The 20051-nt window shown below is 41.7% G+C and overlaps 1 protein-coding gene across 1 annotated transcript in view; it reads right to left on the reverse strand.

Annotated features, from left to right (window-relative positions):
- PKHD1 (PKHD1 ciliary IPT domain containing fibrocystin/polyductin) overlaps positions 1-20051 on the reverse strand; it is a 442956-nt gene that overhangs the window by 307218 nt on the left and 115687 nt on the right. The window contains exon 35 of the mRNA XM_080805609.1: positions 3137-3293. Coding sequence (XP_080661735.1) covers positions 3137-3293 — 157 coding nt within the window. The remainder of the gene's footprint in view (positions 1-3136; positions 3294-20051) is intronic.

The following is a 20051-nucleotide window of genomic DNA, read 5'->3' on the forward strand; positions in this document are numbered from 1 at the left end:
GTTTTGTTTTGTGTTTTGGTTTTTGGTTTCTGGTTTGTTTGTGGGCTTGTTTTGTTTTGTTTTGTTTTGTTTTGTTTTGTTTTGCATATGGCATAAAAGTCAAATACCATGACTTAAAAATATGAAATAACTTCAGAGATGGGCAGGCCGAGTTGACATGCTACTAAGGCAACTCCAATGTCATCAGGGTCCTGGGTTTCTTCCATTTTTCTGCTTCCCCATTCTTAATGAACCGCCTCATTGTCCAAGATGTCAGCTAAAAATGGAACAATAACATTTACATGCCAAGAAGTAAAGAAGAGAAAGAAGAAAGGACAAATAGAACATGCCTTCTATTGGGTCCACTCTACTTCAGGACATATCCCAGATGTCTTGTACCCTACCTCTCCTTATATCTCATTGACCAGCTCTTAGCCACAAGGCTATGTCTAACCACAAAGAAGGCCAGGAAATATAGCATTTTAGCTGGATACACTGCTGCCCTAAATAAAAATTGGGGGTCTTCTACTAAGGAAAACAAAGAATCAGAAACATGGGAATCAATTACAAGGCCATTTGAAATAGTCCCAGCCAAAAATTATGTTGGTTAGGACTAGGTTGGTACCAATGGAGATGTTGATATATGGACACATGTCAAAGGTCCAGACAAAATTCAGTGATGGATTGGTCATGGAATGGAATGTGAGAAAAAGAAAGAAGTCCAGGATGATTCCAGGGTTTTTGGCCTGAACCACTGGACACGTACAGTTCCAATAAGCAACATGGGGAAGTTCCTCAAATTTAGATTCTCTGTGTATATGGATGGTCAAAACTTGTCTTATTCATAAATGATAGGCTCTTCACCTTCTCTCCACCACCCAGTTCTAATCTCAATCTTCCATACCCTGAGTCCTCTGGACCACATTCTGCCTCACTGCTTGCAACACATATTTTAGAATCAGAAATTTTACTTTTTTTTCCCCAAAGATTTTATTTATTTATTTGACAGACAGAGATCACAAGTAGGCAGAGAGGCAGGCAGAGAGAAAGGGGGAAGCAGGCTCTCCACTGAGCAGAGAGCCCGACGAGGGGCTCAATCCCGGGACCCATCTGAGATCATGACCTGAGCCGAAGGCAGAGGCTTAACCTACTGAGCCATCCAGGTGCCCCAGAAATTTTACTTTTTAAATATTTGCTCTCTACTTAATTTCTTTAGTGATATGCGTATTACTGACATTAAGTATTATTCTTCACTTTTTCTCATATCTCATAAAAGTTCCTAGGCCACTTACTAAGTATCAATAAGTCACTGGCTGAATCAAATATGACCTGTTCCCCTTCCCTGTTCTCATTCTTTCTAGAAGTTATGATCCATACATGTATGACAAAATACTCAATTTCATTCCAGGCAACCCTGCTACCTGCCAACACCTCCTGTACCTATATGTACAGAAACTGGTGTCTACTACTTACCCTTACATTCCTACCAATGTCCCTACTCTCCAAGAGAAAGATGGGATCCTTTAGATAACTCCTTCTCCCTCTCCACAGGATAAGGGTTTGCTCTTCCAAACCTAGCTCTCTTACTTCAAATAATTTGAGACTGAAATATATTGCCTGGACTAGGAATATTAATAAAAGCCACTTTTGAAAGGTGACATGTTGGAGCAAGTATTTTCATTATTTAGATCTTGAAATCTCCAAGAGTGAGAAACCAAGTGTATATTCCACATGTCCTTGTCTTTCTCTTAGCCTGTGCCCCCTTTCTGATGCCTCTTTCCCATCTTCAGGCTCTCGCTCTATCAACACCTTTTCTTGATTGAATACTGACCTGGAACTAATGGGACATCCAGAGACTCAGTTGGGCAAGACTTTGAGCTGGGAAGTTCTCCCAAATGATATCAATATAAGGCAAAGACCCTGAGAGCCTAAAGGTCATCCCATCCCCCAGCAGCATTTGACCCCTGGTTAAAGGTCTACAAAGAGCATCTTTAAGCTGAGATTTTAAATCTGTAGTCTTCCTGTGTCATTGTTGATCTTTAGGCAGTTGATGTCCATTGATAAGTCATCCCCCAAAGCCACTAGGCACACATGCGCACACACACACACACACACACACACACACACACCACAAAGAGGTCAAGATCCCAAGCTGACAGACCATTTTTCCTAAAGGGTACTAATTAACTGATTTGCCTGAAAACTTCTTCCTTGCTACCGGGGCGGGGTGGGGGGGTTACTTTCTAAAATACATAATGGAAAACACCTAATCAGAAAAACCTGATTCTGTCTATATGAGTCAGGTATCAATATTACATTGGTTTATCCCCTTTAAAATATTTGCTTTTCCCTTATGTAGCCATGCTCTTACTTTAACAAGAGCAAATGCCCCTGTAAGTGTTAAATGTATTTTTAGTAAAGAGTAATGTTTCAGTGCAGAGTTTTATAGCTACCCATAACTAATCACATTTCCAAAGCTATTTTCATTTGCCAATGAAGACAGTCACTTTGATAACCATTCCTTATTATCAGCCACTGAAGTAGGCAATGATTTTTATTCTCATTTAGCAGATAAGGAAACAAATGCTCAAAGAAGTGGAATAAGTGACTTAGTCATTTGGTGATGCGGTGGAGGAGTTGAAATTTGAATTCTCAGTCTCGTCCAACTTCCCAGACCCTAGAGCTATGTGGCCAGCTTTGCAATAAGGAAGCCTATTTATATGACTTTCCATGGGACCAGGAAGTCAAAACCACAACAGGGTAAAAGCAGGAAGACATTGCTTTCTTGGCAGGGAATTTCAAAGGCAACAGCCTTAACCAGTTTCAGAGCATTTTGCTACATTGTGGGGGCTACCCTGGACAAGCACGACTACAAAGTGCTGGAATAAAGAAGCGTATTCTTTGATAACACTGTTAACCTTCTTGTATTTGGAAAAATAAAATAATTAAGCTCTGTGCTTACAAGAGGCAAAAGACAGGACCTTCATTTTTAACCCTCTGACCACTTCTTCCTTTTATGGTAAAATTTCTATTTGTTCCCAGTATAAGTTGTCAATCAAGAGCTGGAACTTATCCAAAAAGTTCCCCTCCCTCCTGCTCCCCCAAAGTGGTAGAATTATACACAGTAATGCCACCACCGGTGTCACACTCCACAGACCTTTAACGTGCAGTAAGCTGAGGATGCTAGTGTTGGTATCAAGCAGCAGCGAATGGCCGTTCTCCACCGTGACGTTGTCGCCATCTTGTGGCACTCTTTCAGGAAACCAGCTGTGAGCCTTCGACCACCTCCGGCAGAAATGGAAGGAAAAGCTGCCCTGGAAAAGTTTTAATGTTTTGTTTTGTTTTAAAGCAGGATAGTAGGGGGGGATCAATCTAAATGGAAACTTCTTAAACTAAAGTTAATTTACATGTAATGTCAAACGTCTCAATAAAATCAGTCACCCTCTCTTCCTCATACCACCAACTCAAAAAGGGAAAAATACAGAAGGGGCAAAGTTACACTTGAAATGTCTCTATATCGGCCACTGGAACTCTCCAACAATGTCATGTTGCTAATGTTTTCTTACCTTTTTTCCTTTTTTTTCCTAGAACAAGCCCCCTTCTACCTAATAGACAGGGTCGAATCCATTTTTTATTTTTACAGACACGCATTGAGTCTTGAACAAAAAGTCATAAATAGCCTGGAATAGAGAGAATTAAAATGTTCTGCTTGATGGGTGGCATTTTGCTTTATGTAACTGGTATCATTTCTCACTGACTGTACTGCCAAGTGTCCCTGTTTTATAGGAACAGTCCTCTTTCCAAGTGTTCTGATCCATCCTCCTACTCTTTTTTTTTTTTTTTTGGATATTATTATTGCCTTTCCCTTTGAGCTTGGTGCATCCGTGCTGAAAATGAAATGTATGGGTGAAATGCCCACTGCCTTCACATGATAGCCTGGAAACTTTGAGTGAGGGGCCGGGAGCGAGGCTGCAAGGAGCCCAAATCAGGAAGCACCCCATCCCCACCCAGCCTCCAGTCTCCCTCCCAGAACCGTTAACTTTCCTTTTAATTTATGGTCATACTGAAGTCACATGTTTTCAAAAGAAGAATGTGAAAACCACAGAAAGCAGTACTCCATTCAAGGAAGAGATCGAGAACATGTCTAAATGTCTTGAGCAGTTATGGGACGATAATTATGATTAGTATAATAAAATCAGAATCGAGAAGGTGTTTCCCTCAAGGTAGTACACACAACATGTGTCTGCCTCTTTCCACATGCTTCTTCTTCCTGCCTGGATTCCAACCAAATGTGAAGTCTGAGTTTCTACAAAAGAACTGCCTAGAAGGTCCTCTTGTGAAGGGTTAGAGACAGATAGGAGAAGATCATTAGGAAGGAAAGGCATGTTTATAACACCAATAACTACACCTACACAGAGAATAGTACCCTGGAGTATTTCTGAGAGAGAAAATGGAAAAATTTGTAGCCGAAAGAGCCAGGAGAGTATACTGACCCCCCAGCTCAATAGTCTTGAGTTGTGTACCCAACCCAATCACCAACAAGCCTTTGGCATAAGGAAAAGCAGGATCTTTTCATTCTCTAAACCTACAAATGAGAAAAAAGCCAGGGACTCCTCTCAATTTAAGAGATGGAAAAGCGTAAGGCATAGTGATCAGCAGCACCAACACCATGAAAGGAAGAAGGGGTGGTATGTGAGCATCTTTGTGAGTTGTATGAACCATAGCCCCACGAGGACCATCCGTAGACTCAAAAAGTGGGAGAGAAGGTTAGCTCTCTACTGATTTCACACTGAAGCTAGGCAAAGGGAGGTGAAATTTCACAAAGTGGTCCTTAACAGGCTATACATATTATGTGTTCTTAAAATCCCTTCATTCACTCCCATAAAATCCATAAAGAGGAGAGGGAGGTGACTAGGAGGAAAATGGAATGGAATAAAGTGGTGAGAAGCTGGAAGAGGCTGAACTGGACGAAGATGGTAAAGTCAACAGCAGAGAAGGTGAACCAGAGGACTTTCGAAAAAGCCTAAGTTCCTAGAAGGTCAGAAATGGAAAGACTCTAGAGAAATCCTGTCCCTTCACTATAAAGAGAGTCACTCAGAACTGTATAAGGTGCAGAGTCCCTCAGAGCCACCAGGACAGAATCAGAAACACAGGAGGTGGGGCCCAGGGAACTGTCATGTTCATGATCCATCAGATAACGCTCCGCATCAAAGTCTGAGGATGAACTAGGGGCGAGGGCTGGGGGAGGGAGATGTATCCCAAAAAGGGACCTGGATGTTTCCTCCAAACCAGCCCCTGAAGCTCAGGTTCTTAAGGAAGGCCAGTGAGCCAGGCCACATGGGGGTGTGGATGAGTTGTAAGGACTCTGAAGGATTCAGTAGCACAGCTCTTCCTGAGACATCAACCAGGTGGTCAGATCCATACCCCAGCTACAGAACGACAAAAAAAAAAAGGTTCTCGGGGTGGAAAGATCTGGAACAATTAGACATCAATTAGGTATGTAAGAGGGTCAAAGGAAGGCCATTCCATGGTATCTTCCATTAATTGAGAACATCTTAACACTTAAAATTAGCACTGATACCTGTTATCTAGCTCTAAGTGAACTTTTAAGACTTCCTCTCTTGCTGTGAAGCACCTGTGTGTATACACATTAGCTGTCCTCCCTGTGTTATATAACGTCTTGGCCCAGCCTGGCCACCTTCAAAAATTGCTACACTCAGCCCCCACCTTGGCAAGTGGAAAGGTTAAATATTGTTATCTCCTCCTCATCCTTGGGAAAACAAAGGCTCAAGGAGTTTGAAGGTTGTATCAGAGGCCACAGTGGTGAGGACAGAAGGGACCCATGCAGAGGAGGCTCCCAACTCAGATTTTTTCACTTATCTTAGCTTCTCCTGGAACTCTCTTCCTCAAAATATCTGCTGGCCCCCTCTCCACTTCATTCAGGTCTCTGAGCACATAATAGCGCCTACCCTATCTCCTTAATAAAATAGCATCTCCAGTCACTCCTTCTCCCAAATACTGCTTCATTCTGGGATAAGATCTTTAATTCTGTGTGTTTTTTTCACCTATTGAGCTGACCAAACAAAAGCCAGGACTTTGTTTTGGTTGTTGCTATATCCCCACACCCCAAAAAAGTATCTGACACGTAGCAAGTGCTCAATGAAAATCGATGAAATAATCATCCTAAGTGAATCATCCAGCTGCTAATTCCATCCACACATTTACAGATGTTACACACACACACACACACACGTGAGTCCAACCACCTTCCTCATACAGCAGGTGAACAAATAGGCGGAAACCCAGAATACTTACGAATCTGCAACCCACGGGTTTGAGCCACCAGGTTTGGCCCACATGCTTCACATTGCTTTCTGCATTTTCAAGCTCTATTTAACTTAAACCAAATGATGGTGAGTGTATCTAAATGAAAACCCTAGACTCAAATTCCATCTCCCTTGTGAAATCTTTTATCATTTTTTTCTTCCACCTTCAGTGTCTCTAGTGGGTGTGGTAGATTTGAAATGAATATAAATGTTAAGCATTAAGTTTCAAGAGACCTAAGCTTCCTTTGTGCCCAAACTTCTCCTTGGCATTATAATGGTGTATCATTGAGATGTGTGTATTTTAAGGGATGCTTATGCTTTAGTACAAAACAATGGCTAAATACTAAAAGCTCTAAAAAAATGAATGTGCCTCAACTATCCAGCAGCCACCTTGGGAAGTGAAAGAGAAACGTATGGCCGTAGTTGCAAGTTGTCCTTGAGCCTGTCATTACAAACACAAGCTCTTAGCTCTTGACTGTTTCATATGACACACTGGTAACATCATTCCCTGTGCCAGTGGTAGTCCTGTGATTACCAGGGCAACACTCCAGGACACAGTGGGAGTGGCTCACTTTCCAACATCCTTATCTTCTGATCCCTATCACTATGATCCAATTAAGCAAAAAAGAATGTTTAGGGGATTTTTTAAAAGACTTATTTATTGATTCATTCATTCATTCATTTAAGAGACACAGTGCATAGGGGTGGGAAGAGCAGCAGAGGAGGAGGAACAGAGGAGAAGGAGCAGAGAGGCAAGAGCAAAGGGAAGGAGAAGAGGGGGAAAGAGCCCAGGGGAGGGAGGGGGAAAGGGAGAGAATCCCAAGCTCACTGGGCTGAGGGCAGAGCCCTAGGAAGGGCTCCCTGGATCTCAGGGCACTGAGATCAAGACCTGAGCCTAAACCAAGAATCAGATGCTTAACCCACTGAGCCACCCAGGCGCCCCCGCTAAGGGTATTTTAAAAGACATCTTGTCAATATACCAGAGAGCCTCTCAGCTGATACCAACATGAGGTATTTGGTGACCATGTTCCTTGTTACCAACCCAACTCATTGGTCAACATATGTTTCACTTCCCCTGAATATAAGCTCTTTCCCCTGTACTCCCCAAGGTGCTCAGCCTTTAGCTTTCGTTTTCTCCTTTGAGATAAACAAATGACTCATTCCCATCCCCAAAACCATTTCCTCACAGGCCTATGGGGGTGGGGGTGGAAATAAAGATTTAAGAACGATCCAGAACATGCCCTCATCTTTACTTCAGTACAAACAACCCCAAATAAATCTGTATATATAAACTTATGTATATGTGAGCAAATATATATATACACACATAAATATATATATACGTATATATGTATATATGTATATATATATACACATACACACAAACTTTCCTGCCTCAGCGAGGAAGCTTATGCAATTTGTTTTCTTCTTACGGCGTGTCAGCACTTCTGTGAACTTCACGGAATGTGCAGTGTCTGCAAATCTTACATGTCACCTTAAATGTACTTGCAACACCACCAGAGTCATCTTGAAAGAAGTCATTGATCAGCAAGTTGGAACACCAAGCACAGCAGAGACCTATTTGTGAGCATCTGTGTCAAGCTGGGCGGGTGGAGGAGGCAGAGTGGGGGCCTGTCTCCAGTCACAGTGTCTCCTACGTGACAAAGACAAGGAAGACCAGTCTTGACACCTCACCAGAATGCCTTCTTGAGCATGCAGGCTCAAGAAACAGGAAAAGACAGGTCCCTGTGACCAATATTCTCTCTACCCCTGACTCTTCTTCATTTTCTCCAAAGCTTTTGTCACCACGGAAACACGGTATACTTGTTTATAGCCCATCAACCTCCAATAAAATACAATCTTCTTGAGAGCTTCTTGAATTTTGGCTGTACCCCCAGCTCCTATAATGTGTGGCATGTAGTAGGCACCCCTCAAGTAGGTTTAAATGGTCAAGTTTTATTTGGGCTCTTAATCACGATGCCATCACTTAATAACTAAAATAATTGGCTAGGAAGCTACAAATTTTTTTCAGTGCTCTTTCACGTGGAAATGTTTTTAAGTTTGATGAAAACAAACATATTTATATTTTCTCTTGTGACATCCTCTTATTTTATGCATAGGACACCCTTTTTTCATTCTGACATAAATGTCACTTATATATTCTTCTTGATTTGGAGGGTCTTACATATGTTAATCCTCAATGAATTTAGAATTTATGTTGGCGAGAGTTTTCCCTTTTTTCCTTGTTTTCCCCTCAAATAGTTAACTGTCTTCACATCATTTATTAAATAACACTTGCTCTCCCAACTAATAGTCTTGGCTATTTTAATAATAGTATTATAATGTTGGATGACATTTAACTTGCCAGCCAATTGAAATCCCAAACCTTTTATGTTTGAGCTGATGTAAAGGCATCTCTTGTAGGTGCATGTGACCTCATCCTTGTTCTTAAGGTGCTCATATTATCATTGAGAAAAAGATAAATAGCCAGATAATTAATATAAAGTTTAATAACTAAAGGGATAACCAAGAGGCTATGGGAGATCAGCAGATTAGCTGACTGACCCTGGCCGGAACTGCCTTAGAGGTGAAACCCAGCTTACTAATCACCTTTTCTTTCTTTCTTTCTTTCTTTTTTTTTTTAATCTGGACACTGCAGATAAATTAACACAGGCTAAGATTATTTCAGATGATTATGAAACAAGAAATGCTTATTTTAGAAAAGTCAACCATCTACAAATCCAGGATTACAAATAGAGCCCCTGACCTATAATCTAATAACTCCTTAGGGAACAAAAAGGAAATTAAATTAGTTTGGCATAATTTGTTCTTACTGAGCTCATGCTGGCTCTAAGTGATCCCTTTCTTTTCTTGGTGCTTATAAACCCTTCATGATTATGAGATAACATGAGAAAGCCCTTCTGTACAGTCCAACCCATTGACTCCTCAAAGAAATGGCAACCATACCTTTTGCCAGAGGAGTGTGCCCAGTTCAAATTTCCCCATTGTCCCTGCTAGAAAACAAGGCAATCTACCAGCTTACCTCTGGGTTCTATACACATCCTAAACTCCCATTATTTCACAACGAATATTGATATTAACCGAATGCTTCTTGCACATAAGTTATTTTCACACTTTTGAGCTTCAGGGGACCATTAACAGTCTGCAAACAGAACAAATTTACAGAGCCTCTCTTTATCTTCTCTTCCATGTGAATCTTCAGATCTCCTCTAACAATGACTCTTCTGAATTACAAACTGGAAGATCATTCCACTTGTCAGAGAAATAATAATGACAATGATAGCTACAGACCCTTCCGTTCCTCTCCTATCCCAGGCACCATGCTACACATCTTGCTTATAGTATCAGTAAACCCTCACAACTGAAAAATACATGTATTGCCCTCTCTACTTTAAACTGAAAATTTTTCAAATTTTAAAAAATTAATAATAATGGCTCCATATGTTTGCACACACCTTAACCAGCATAATCCCGCTTCCCAATCCCAGGCTCTTTTCAGTTTTCTTGCCTGGAACGACAAAGCAGATGGACCTCTGGATTCAACAAATACTTATGGAGCACCTGTTACCTGCCAGACACTGGTCAAGGTACAAAACAACAACAAAAAAAAATCCCTGACCTCATGGAGCTTACATTTTAGGGAGATAAAGTTAAATACATAAAACAAATAATGTGAGGGGCACCTGGCTGGCTCAGTTGATAAAGCGTCTGTCTTCTGCTCAGGTTATGATCCTAGAGTCCTCTTTCCCCCCATGGAACCCAGCATCAGGTTCCCTGCTCAGTAGGGAGACTGCTTCTCCCTCTCCCTCTGCAACTCTCCTCACCACCCAGCTTGTGTTCTGCCTCTCTCTGTCTCTGTGTCAAATAAATAAAATCCTTAAAATAAATAAATAAATAATAAAGTGCTCTGAAAGAAAGAAAGAAAGAAAAAAAAAAAAAAGCAGGGTGAAAAGTATCAGAAGTGCCAGGATGGAAGGAGCTATTTTATATCTAGTAATCAGCCAGAGGCTATCTGGGCAAGAGCCTAAGGAAGGAGCATGCATGGAGTGCCACAGGGTCAGCAAGGAGGGCAGGCACGACAGAGGTCCAAAGGAACACTGCCCAGCTCTATAACCTTCCTGCTGGTGCAGTGGGACATTTGTTTCTTCTTTAAGCCACTGTATAAAGGCTTCAAGTTCTTTATATGCCATAGAGAAAAGAATCATGTAAAATACTCAGTGGTACAGAACCAGGTCAGCAAACTATAGCTTACATACGGCCCACCCACTGTTTGGATAAATAAATTTTTATTGGAACATAGCTTTGACCATTTATTTGCATATTATTTACAGCTGCTTTGAGTTTGTGACAGAGATGATACTGCTCACAAAACCTAACGTATTTATAATTTAGGTCTTTGCAGAAAATGTGTGCTGACTCCTGGCACGTTCCAATTCATGCTATCAGGTTAGTAATAAGATCTGATATTGCCCATGCACCTATAATACGTTCAGTACAGAACACCAATACACTCCATCAATATTTAAATACAACCAAGATGAAACTTCCTATAATTTAAAATAAATAAGTATATAATACAGCTATTTAAGAGCATGGAGACTAACAAACCAAAAGATCTTAGTGAAGGATATACATCAAAATACTGGAAACTGGTTCAGTTCTCCTCATTTTCCAATAAGCAAAAATCCAGGTCCCTGAAGGCTACATAAATGCAAATAAAAGTGTGGGCAAGTGTGTATGTGTGTGCGCACGCCACACACATGCCAGTGCACACATACACTCATAAAGCCAAACCAGAAGATTGACAGATACATGCTAGCCTTTTCCACAGAGCTGACATGCTGCCATTTAACCAGCGAGCACAGAGCATGTGTTTCTGTTCCCAGTCACTAGTAAGAGACAAGGTTAACATTTTAAGTGATGGACTACAGCGTGTTATTTCCCCATGCAATGGACCCATGACTGCACCGCCTTTGAAAACACTTAATTTCAGTGATTGAATACACGGGAGTACACTTTCCCTGCTATGAACCTTTGACAGCTCCTCCGTTTCATACACCAGGGGAACCTTTCTTCCCCTCCTTCTTTTTTCCTCCCCTTTATACCTGAAGGGAAACAAAATGAATATGTGGTGGCAGAGGGAAAAGGAAGCCAGAGAAGGAAAACCCATTTATAAGCATCAGTGTATTTTACAATAGAAGTATTCACTGCCATCTGCTCTAATTACTTTTAATGTTTGGGCTACCATCTTCATACAATAGAAATAATGATCTCCTTAAGGGCAAAAAGAAAAAAAAAAATTTTTTTTTTACAGAAACAAACAAAAGTTGATTACATTCAGCTCCCAGGCTAAAGAAGCATCAAGCTACTTTGTAGTGAACAATCAATTAAGAAAGTGGGTAGGTCGCTGATTAACACAAACAAATTGGGCTCCCTTTGTGGTTCCTCCCACTCTCTCCTTCTCCCACCTCTCTGGAAGAGCTGTCCCCACAGCTCACAGAGGGCAAGGAGCTGGTAGGCGCATTTCAGGTTTGAGGTTATTTCATACTGGTTCCTTACATTTGGATCAGAACCAGAGAAAGCCAGGTCTTCTGCAAGCCTTCTTGTTGGCAGCAGACATGCCCTGCCTTTGAGAAAGACTGAATATGGAGATGGATATTCTACTAAGAGTACAGAGCATCTCATAGAGTGAGCTCCTGGGAGGCCCTCCTACCTGAACCCCTCATGAGAAGCTAGAACTAACAGCTTCATGAAAGTCTCCAAGAATAGAAACTACCCAGACTAGGCCCATTCCTTGGTAGTCCAGGACAGCCCAGGACTAGGTGAAATAGGCAAAGGCCAAGAAGACTTGAATAGATCACCGGAATGCCAGCAGAACCTTGATTTTCACAAAGGCAGCGTCTAGAGACCTTCTCAAGTCCCCAAATTCAAGCATACTGCCTGTATTACAGAAGACTCCTGAGGTGGCCCCCAGAATTCCTGCACCCTGTGTACAAGCCCAGCATCTTCTCCCCTCCTTTAGTAGGAACAGAGCTGATGAATATAATGGGATATCACTACCATGATTAGGTTGGGGCAATGGTGAAAGAAATCTGCAGGTGAAATGAAGTTCAAAAATCAGTTGGCTTTGGCTTAATCAAAAGGGAGATGGGATTCACCTATTCAGGGGAGTCCTTAAAAGAGAGATCACCTCACTAGCCTTGAAGGAGCCAACTGCCATCTCACAAAGGGGACCACATGACCAGGAACCAAGAACAGCCCCTAGGACCTGAAAATGGTCCCCAGCCAATAGCCAACAAGAAAACGAGGACCTCAGTCCTACAGCTAAAAGGAAGAGACTTCTGCCAACAACCTGAACGAACTTGCAGGAAGACCTTGAGCTCCAGATGAGAAGGCAGCAAAGGTGACTCTTTAATCATTTCAGCCCTTGAGACTTGAAGCAGAGAACCCAGCCCCTCTGTGCCCAGCTTCTGACTTCCGACCTAGAGAAACTATGAAATAATAAATAGGCATTGCGCTAAGCCACTGAGATTGTGGTTACTTGTTATGCAAGAGGAAGTGAATATGGCCCCTTCATGGCCTTCTCTGGAGAGTCATTTTCATTTGTTTGCAGTTGGGTTCCCCCCCTTCATTGAATGCACCTCTTAAAAGGGTGAATGACAACACACCAAGCTGGGATGGCAGTGCTGGCCAATGGCCAGGTTGTTCTTTCACTGACCCCTCACACACACACAAGGCATGAAATACAATTTATTTAAATTTATGATGCCAAGAAGTTTAAATTAAGACCTGATAGAGACCTCCCGTTTGTTCAGCAAGAGCAAAGACTACTGAAGATAAACAGCAAATGCTGTCTCCACAACCGCTCTGTCTTGAAGCTGAAGAAATGCAAAATCTTCCTGATCCTGAACACAGCCAAAATGTGTGCCCTTTGGGAGGTACCAAAAATATTTAAAAGACCATATTCTGACTCAACTTCTGAGAATAGTATTTGAATATAATTGGCTTTAATAGCACTACTCTTTGGCTTGCATTGCTTCCTTAGGAAAGAAGATCTGACTGACTTTTTGTTATTCCCTCACAAAAAAATAAAAAAGAAAGAAAGAAAGAAAAGGAAAGAAGAAGACAACTTTTCAGGGGAAAACCAAGTTCAGAAACCAGAGAAATCCATCCTGTACCTGGTATCTTCACCGGTCTTGACTAAATAAATTTTCCCTCATTCTTTAGGTTTCAGAGTAGAGATTAATAGACTTCTTGGGAAGGACAAAGGGAATGTTAATTTAACTCTCCTGATACCAAAATAACATCATGTTTTATCTTTGAGCATTCATGTGTATATTGCCTGGTATTTAATGATGCAAAAGGCTATTTACTTTGAAGCTAATACCACAAAATTATCAGTCCTACCTGAGGAAGGAGAAAGATGAAATGATGTGTTTCAGAGCTGGGATGAAATTTCAAGTATCTGGCATTTGGGGAACTTGGCCAGGCACTGCAATGTAGATGCCTTCTTATATATACAGATTTTGCTGATTAAAATCCTCACCATCATCTTCAAGAACATTCACTGGGTGCTCACTAGGGACCAGGCATTGTGGTACCTACCCCAGTACCCATGAATGCGTAATTGGATTTCTAAGCTCTTAGAGCCCGGTTTCAAGTGCATTGTTCCCTTCACTCAAACACATCCGCCACACATTGTCCCTTTTCTGCCAAACTCTGCTTATTGGTTCCAGATGCAATGAATCATCTACTGACTTGAGTGACATTAGAGGTAAACACCAAGGTAAAATGTAGAGATAATTGAATAACACCAACTACCAGTAACAGCAGTTCAGGCAAAGGAGGAAATAGACCCAGAGATTTCAGATAGGGCAGTCTGATGGAAACCCTCCACTCTCAGGATCAAAACCACATGCCATTTTGACATGATGGAAAAATATCTGTGTTTTATTTTTCCAAAATTTCATATGCCAGCCAGCTATCAGTGTGGGTAGTGGCAAGCAGGTGGTGACATAATCTAAATGTCCCTGTGATTAAAAATAAAATATCCAAAAATCAACTGCCATCTATTTAGTATATCAAAGCAGTATGCTTTAAGCTATCTTTAAAATACATATATAATTTATTTTTTTGGCCGCTGATAAATAAGATTAATGAAATTTATGCATTTTCCTTTCTAACAAACTCTTCTTCAGAGAAAAACCTCATAAAGCAAAAATGTTTCAAAGCCTTTTCAAAAATTCATAAAGTTCAATATAATTTCCAGATAGAAAAAAAATGCACTTTAATCATTTGCTTTACAGTCACCTGGAATTCATTGTATACAGTGCACATAATGTAGAAACATGGGCTTATTACATATACACCTAAGCTTATACAAACATTTGAAAAACCTTTATTTTATATATATTTATGTATATATATATACATATATATATATATGGCAGAAAATTCAGAACCCTTGGCAAATACCAAACAATCTGCAGACATAGTCATCCCCTATGAAGATCCTTAAAGTTTAGAAGTTTGAAAGCCACAAAGACCACTATGAAATGAGCCTGAAAGCAACAATGATCAGCTATAGAGGGATTCAAGACCAGACTGATTCAATAAGCAATACAGAGAGTGATCAGAGGCCATGCCTTTCCCCATTTTCCCAATCAAAAGAAATAAAGCTCTCTGTTAAGTCCCTCTATTACCTCAGAGTTGCGGAAAGCTTAGATATCTGTTCTAGTGCAGTGGTCTCCCCTTGTCCGTGGGCAATATGTCCTAAGACCCCACATGGATGTCTGACACCACAGGCCTAATAGTGAACCTTAGAGATACTGTGCGCTTTCCTATAAATACATACGTTCATGACGTTAAATTTGGCAATGATGTCTTGCTATGACACCAAAAGCACAGCAACAACAACAAAAATAGATAAATCTGGACTTCACCAAACTGAAAATTTTGTGTACCAAAGGACACTAACAACAGAGTGAAAAGGCAACCCATGACATGGAAAAAGTTACTTGCAAATCATGTATCTGATAAGAGATTAATATCCAGAATATATAAAGAACTCCTACAACTCACTGACCCAAAAAAACAAACAACACTGTTTAAAAATGGGCAAAGGACGGGTGCCTAGGTGGCTCAGTCATTAAGCATCTGCCTTTGGCCCAGGTCAAGATCCCAGGGTCCTGGGATCGAGGCCCACATCAGGCTCCCTGCTCTGTGGGAAGCCTGCCTCTCCTTCTCCCACATCCCCTGCTTGTGCTCCCTCTCTCTGAGTCTCTCTGTCAAATGAATAAATTTTAAAATTCCTTTAAAAAAAATGGGCAAAGGACATTTCTCCAAAGAAGACACACAAATAGTTAATAAGCATATGAAAAGAGGTACAAGGTCACTAACCATTAGAAAAATGCAAATCAAAGCCATAATGAGACTACTTCACACCCAACAGGATGGCTATTAGTAAAATAAATAAATAAAAATAACAGGTTTTAGTGAGAACTTGGAGAATTGGAATTCTTACGTGTTGGTAGTAGGAAAGTAAAATGATGCAGCCACTTTGGAAGTGATATAACAGTTCCTCACAAAATTAAATACAGGATGGGGCTCCTGGGGGGCTCAGTCGGTTGAGCACCTGACTCTTGGCTTCTGCTCAGGTCATAGTCTTGGGTTGTGGGTTCAAGCTCCCTGTCAGGCTCCACGCTCAGTGGAGTGTGCTTGGGATTCTCTCTCTCTCTTCTTCCCTCTCCTCCTCTGCCCCTCCCCCCCTGCTTGGGTATGCATGCATCATCTCTCTCTCCCTCCCTCTTCCTCTCTTAAATAAATAAATAAATAAATAAAGTTTTCAAAAATAAATTAAACATAGGATTAGTATATACCCCAACCTTTTCACTTCCAGGTATATATCCAAAAGAACTGAAAGCAGGGGACTCAAATATTTGTACACCTACATTCACAGCAGCCTTATTTACATTGGTCAAAAGTTGGAAGCAGCCCACGCCTTCCTCACAATAATTGAACAAAGAAAATGTGGTATATGCAAACAAAGAAATACTATGCAGCCTTAAAAAAGGAAGAAAATTTTGACACATGCTATAACACAGATGAACCCTAAGGACATTATGCTAAGAGAAACAAGCTAGCCACAAAAGGACAAATACTGTGTGATTCTACTCAGATCAGGTACCCACACTGTCAAATTCATAGAGACAAAAAGCAGAATGGTGGTTGCCTGGGGCTGGGGACAGGAGACATGGGAAGTTATTCTTCAACGGCTACACAGTTTCAGTTGTAGAAGATGAGAATGCTCTGGAGTTAGACAGTGATGATGGTTACACAGCAATATGAATGTATTTGAACTGTATTATATAATTCAATAGAGTTCAAATGGTAAATTTTATTTTACTTATTTTATCACAACTTAAAAACTGGGAAGGAAAAGGACTTTTTTTGTTTTTATTTAAATCACTCAACTTCTTGGGTTCTCTAGACCAAAGCGACAAATTAAAAATGAAACTGAGCCAGTTGTTTTGGTTCCTATAGAGCCTTGCCAGGAATTGGTGAATTTTAGAACAGCCAGACTCCTAATGTTTCAGATGAGGCCACTGGAGCCCAGAGAGGTTAAATGACTTTTTCAAGGTCCTAAGTAAAACCAGATGAATGACCGAAAAACCAAAAAAGAAGGCAAGTGTCAGCATACAGGTTTGCCTTTTGCTCTGTGGCATGTGGATCTGCACACCATTTGTGTGAGTGTGTGTGTATACCCATGTCCATAGGCCCTCTCTGCTTGAGTCTCTCTTCCCCTCTCCAGAGATGTTACCCACCAACTGTGCCAAATGAGAAGGGTTTCAAAGGAACCAATGGGAGAACATAAGGGAAAAGGCACTAGCACATTTGATCCACACCTGCAAAATCTATAGGTGAGAAACTATGGCTAGAGCTGTCCATGGCCAGCAGAAGGGGGAAAAGACGGCACTGGGTTGGGAGTAAGCTGTGTGTCACTGCTGGACAAACAAAGGTGACAGCAGGTCCCCTCAAAGGGAACAGATCTGAGGTGATATAAAGGGATTTTTTTCCGAGAGGTGGACTGGACCACTGGGGGAGAGCAAATCCTCCCATCCCATAAAAGCAACAGGCCAAACATTCAGAGACAGTTGCAGTTCAAAGACATCAGCAGAAGGGTTTCTGATGAGCCTACAATAAAGCCCACGAGAGAGCAAATAACTGTACATCTCCCACCCACCAAGCAAGTATTAACATGCCTTGTGGCAGTGCCTGCCAAGTGTGATGTGTCCTTTTACCCTTAGCCTCCCTTGCCCTGAGTCAACTCCTAGAAAAAGTAGGAAAGGAGATAGAAAGAAGAAATAACCAACCCGCAATGGAGACTTCCAAGCCATCTGGAGACGGGGGAGCTTTAAAGATTGACTAAAAGCTTGAGGCTTTGATATTACACTGGATGAATTGGACTTAGGTGATAATTAGAGCCCAACAAGACCAACACATTCCAAAAGCAGACCATAAGGACTTAAACGTAGTTCTTAATCAGTAGGAGGTTACAGAAGGATCTTGACCAGGGCCATTTCAGTGCTGAGGAGCTGTCAAAGCCAAGAAGCTTGAAGGGAAAGATGGAACAGAGGTCAGGAACTGGAAAGGAAACAGCCATTGGGTTACCCTTTCAACAAGCGTGGCTGGAAGGAAAGGAGTGAACACCCACTTTGTAAAAGGAACCACACAGTCCAAGGAAGATTAGGGAAAGTTCATAGTTCTTTGCTTAAGATTAAACAGTTTATCTACTGAGTAAAATGAGCTAATTGAACAAGAGACATTGAAAACGGAGAAAAGAGAGGGGGGTCACTGAGGACGTTGAGTGGTGCTGAGGTGGGAGAGGAGGCAGTCTAGAACACACAGGCAGGGACCAGCCTCCTTCTCTGTTTGTCCTACAAACACTGGTGGTCCCCACATATCCATCCCCTTCTTCTTCATCTGCCCATTCTTCCTGTATATTGCCACAATCTCCCATGGCCTCCATTATGTACCTTACAACAATTCTCAGATCTATATCTCAAACCCTGAACCTTCTCCTCAATTCTAAACAGTGGTGTATCTCCATCTGTAAGTTAGGTGGAGCATACACCCACAGCATGATTTCCCTCTTCTCACACACTTCCACACTCAACCATCAACATTGAAATATCACTTAATGATGCCACCATCCACCAAATTACAGAGTCCCCCCACACCAAAAATACAGCCACCTACAACTCCTCCCACTCATCACCTCTGACATCCAGTAATTCACCGAGCTGTGACCATTTGCTTTGTAAATGTCTCTCAGCTCATTCTTTTCCTTTCCATGTGTGGGCTACAGGAGATGTTCGTCTCTCACCCAATCTTCTTGACTACAAGCCCCAAGAGGGCAGAAAGTAGGTTTGTTTGCACATGTAGAGCTTAGCCTAGCACTTGGCCCATGGCAGTTTTTTAATGAATACTTATTTAATGAATGGATGGATGGTGAATGAATGACCATTGACTGTAATAGCTTATCTGATCTGTCTGCTGTCACTCTGCACACACCCTTCCACTCCTCTCCACTGTTAATATGCTAACATTGTCTTCCTAGGAAAATGAACATCATTAATTCATGTTCTCTCCACCCAATCCTCCCACACACACACAAGTGTACACAGGTGTACACACCTGGCCTGCCCCCCACTCCAACACCGAGAATACACAGGGGTGAAGCTTAGATGAAACTGATTCCCAGTGTCTAGACCATAAAGTCCAAATTCAAATCAGTATATAACTCTCTGCCCCATAGCATAACCCTCACTCCATAATTGGTCTCCCCAGATTCATCCCCCTCCCCTCCTGATGCCTCGCCTAGGACATGTCCCATCCTCAAGCTATACCAAAAGCACAGCACCTCTTAAACATATCGTGACTACGCTTATGTACATGTTCCTTCTCTTGTGGACAAAAGAGTCCTTTTTCAAGATCTGGCCCCATTTTAAATTTCCCTGCGATGACTCTGTGAAGGCTCTTGAGAAGCTAATTCTTTCCTCAGCACCTGCCCCGCACTCTGCTCTTACTGCTTTTGGGGTCCGTATTTACATCGTGCTCTACCTTGCCAGATTGTAAGTTCTCTGGGGCATGGTCCCCTGTGTGTAACAGGTCACTAGTCCAGTTCATGGCACATAGTGGGTACTGACCAAGTTAATTATTTTTTTAAAGATTTTATTTATTTATTTATTTGACAGACAGAGATCACAAGTAGGCAGAGAGGCAGGCGGGGGGTGGGGGGAGGAGGGGGAAGCAGGCTCCCTGCTGAGCAGAGAGCCCAATGCAGGGCTCGATCCCAGGACCCTGGGATCATGACCTGAGCCGAGGGCAGAGGCTTAACCCACTGAGCCACCCAGGTGCCCCGGGACCAAGTTAATTAGAGCCAATTCATGAATTAGTCCAGCTGTGTGGAACAGGCAGCCAGCAAACAGTGGACTGCAGGGACCCCAAAAGCTTTCTCTTGCTTGGAATTTTACAATTGCTTTGTCTTCTCTTAAAGTTATTTTGTGTTTTTGAAAAGATGACAGAATATATTCATCAAGGCATAACTCACACTATGGGCATTGTGTCTACTGGCAGAACGTCTCCAGAGGTGCTTCAATAAATTGAAAGCACTTATTTGTAATTTGCAACCCCCATTTGCATGCAAATAATAAATGTGCTAGA

Source organism: Martes martes (assembly GCF_963455335.1).
Source record: "Martes martes genome assembly, chromosome: 6".
NCBI lineage: Eukaryota > Metazoa > Chordata > Mammalia > Carnivora > Mustelidae > Martes > Martes martes.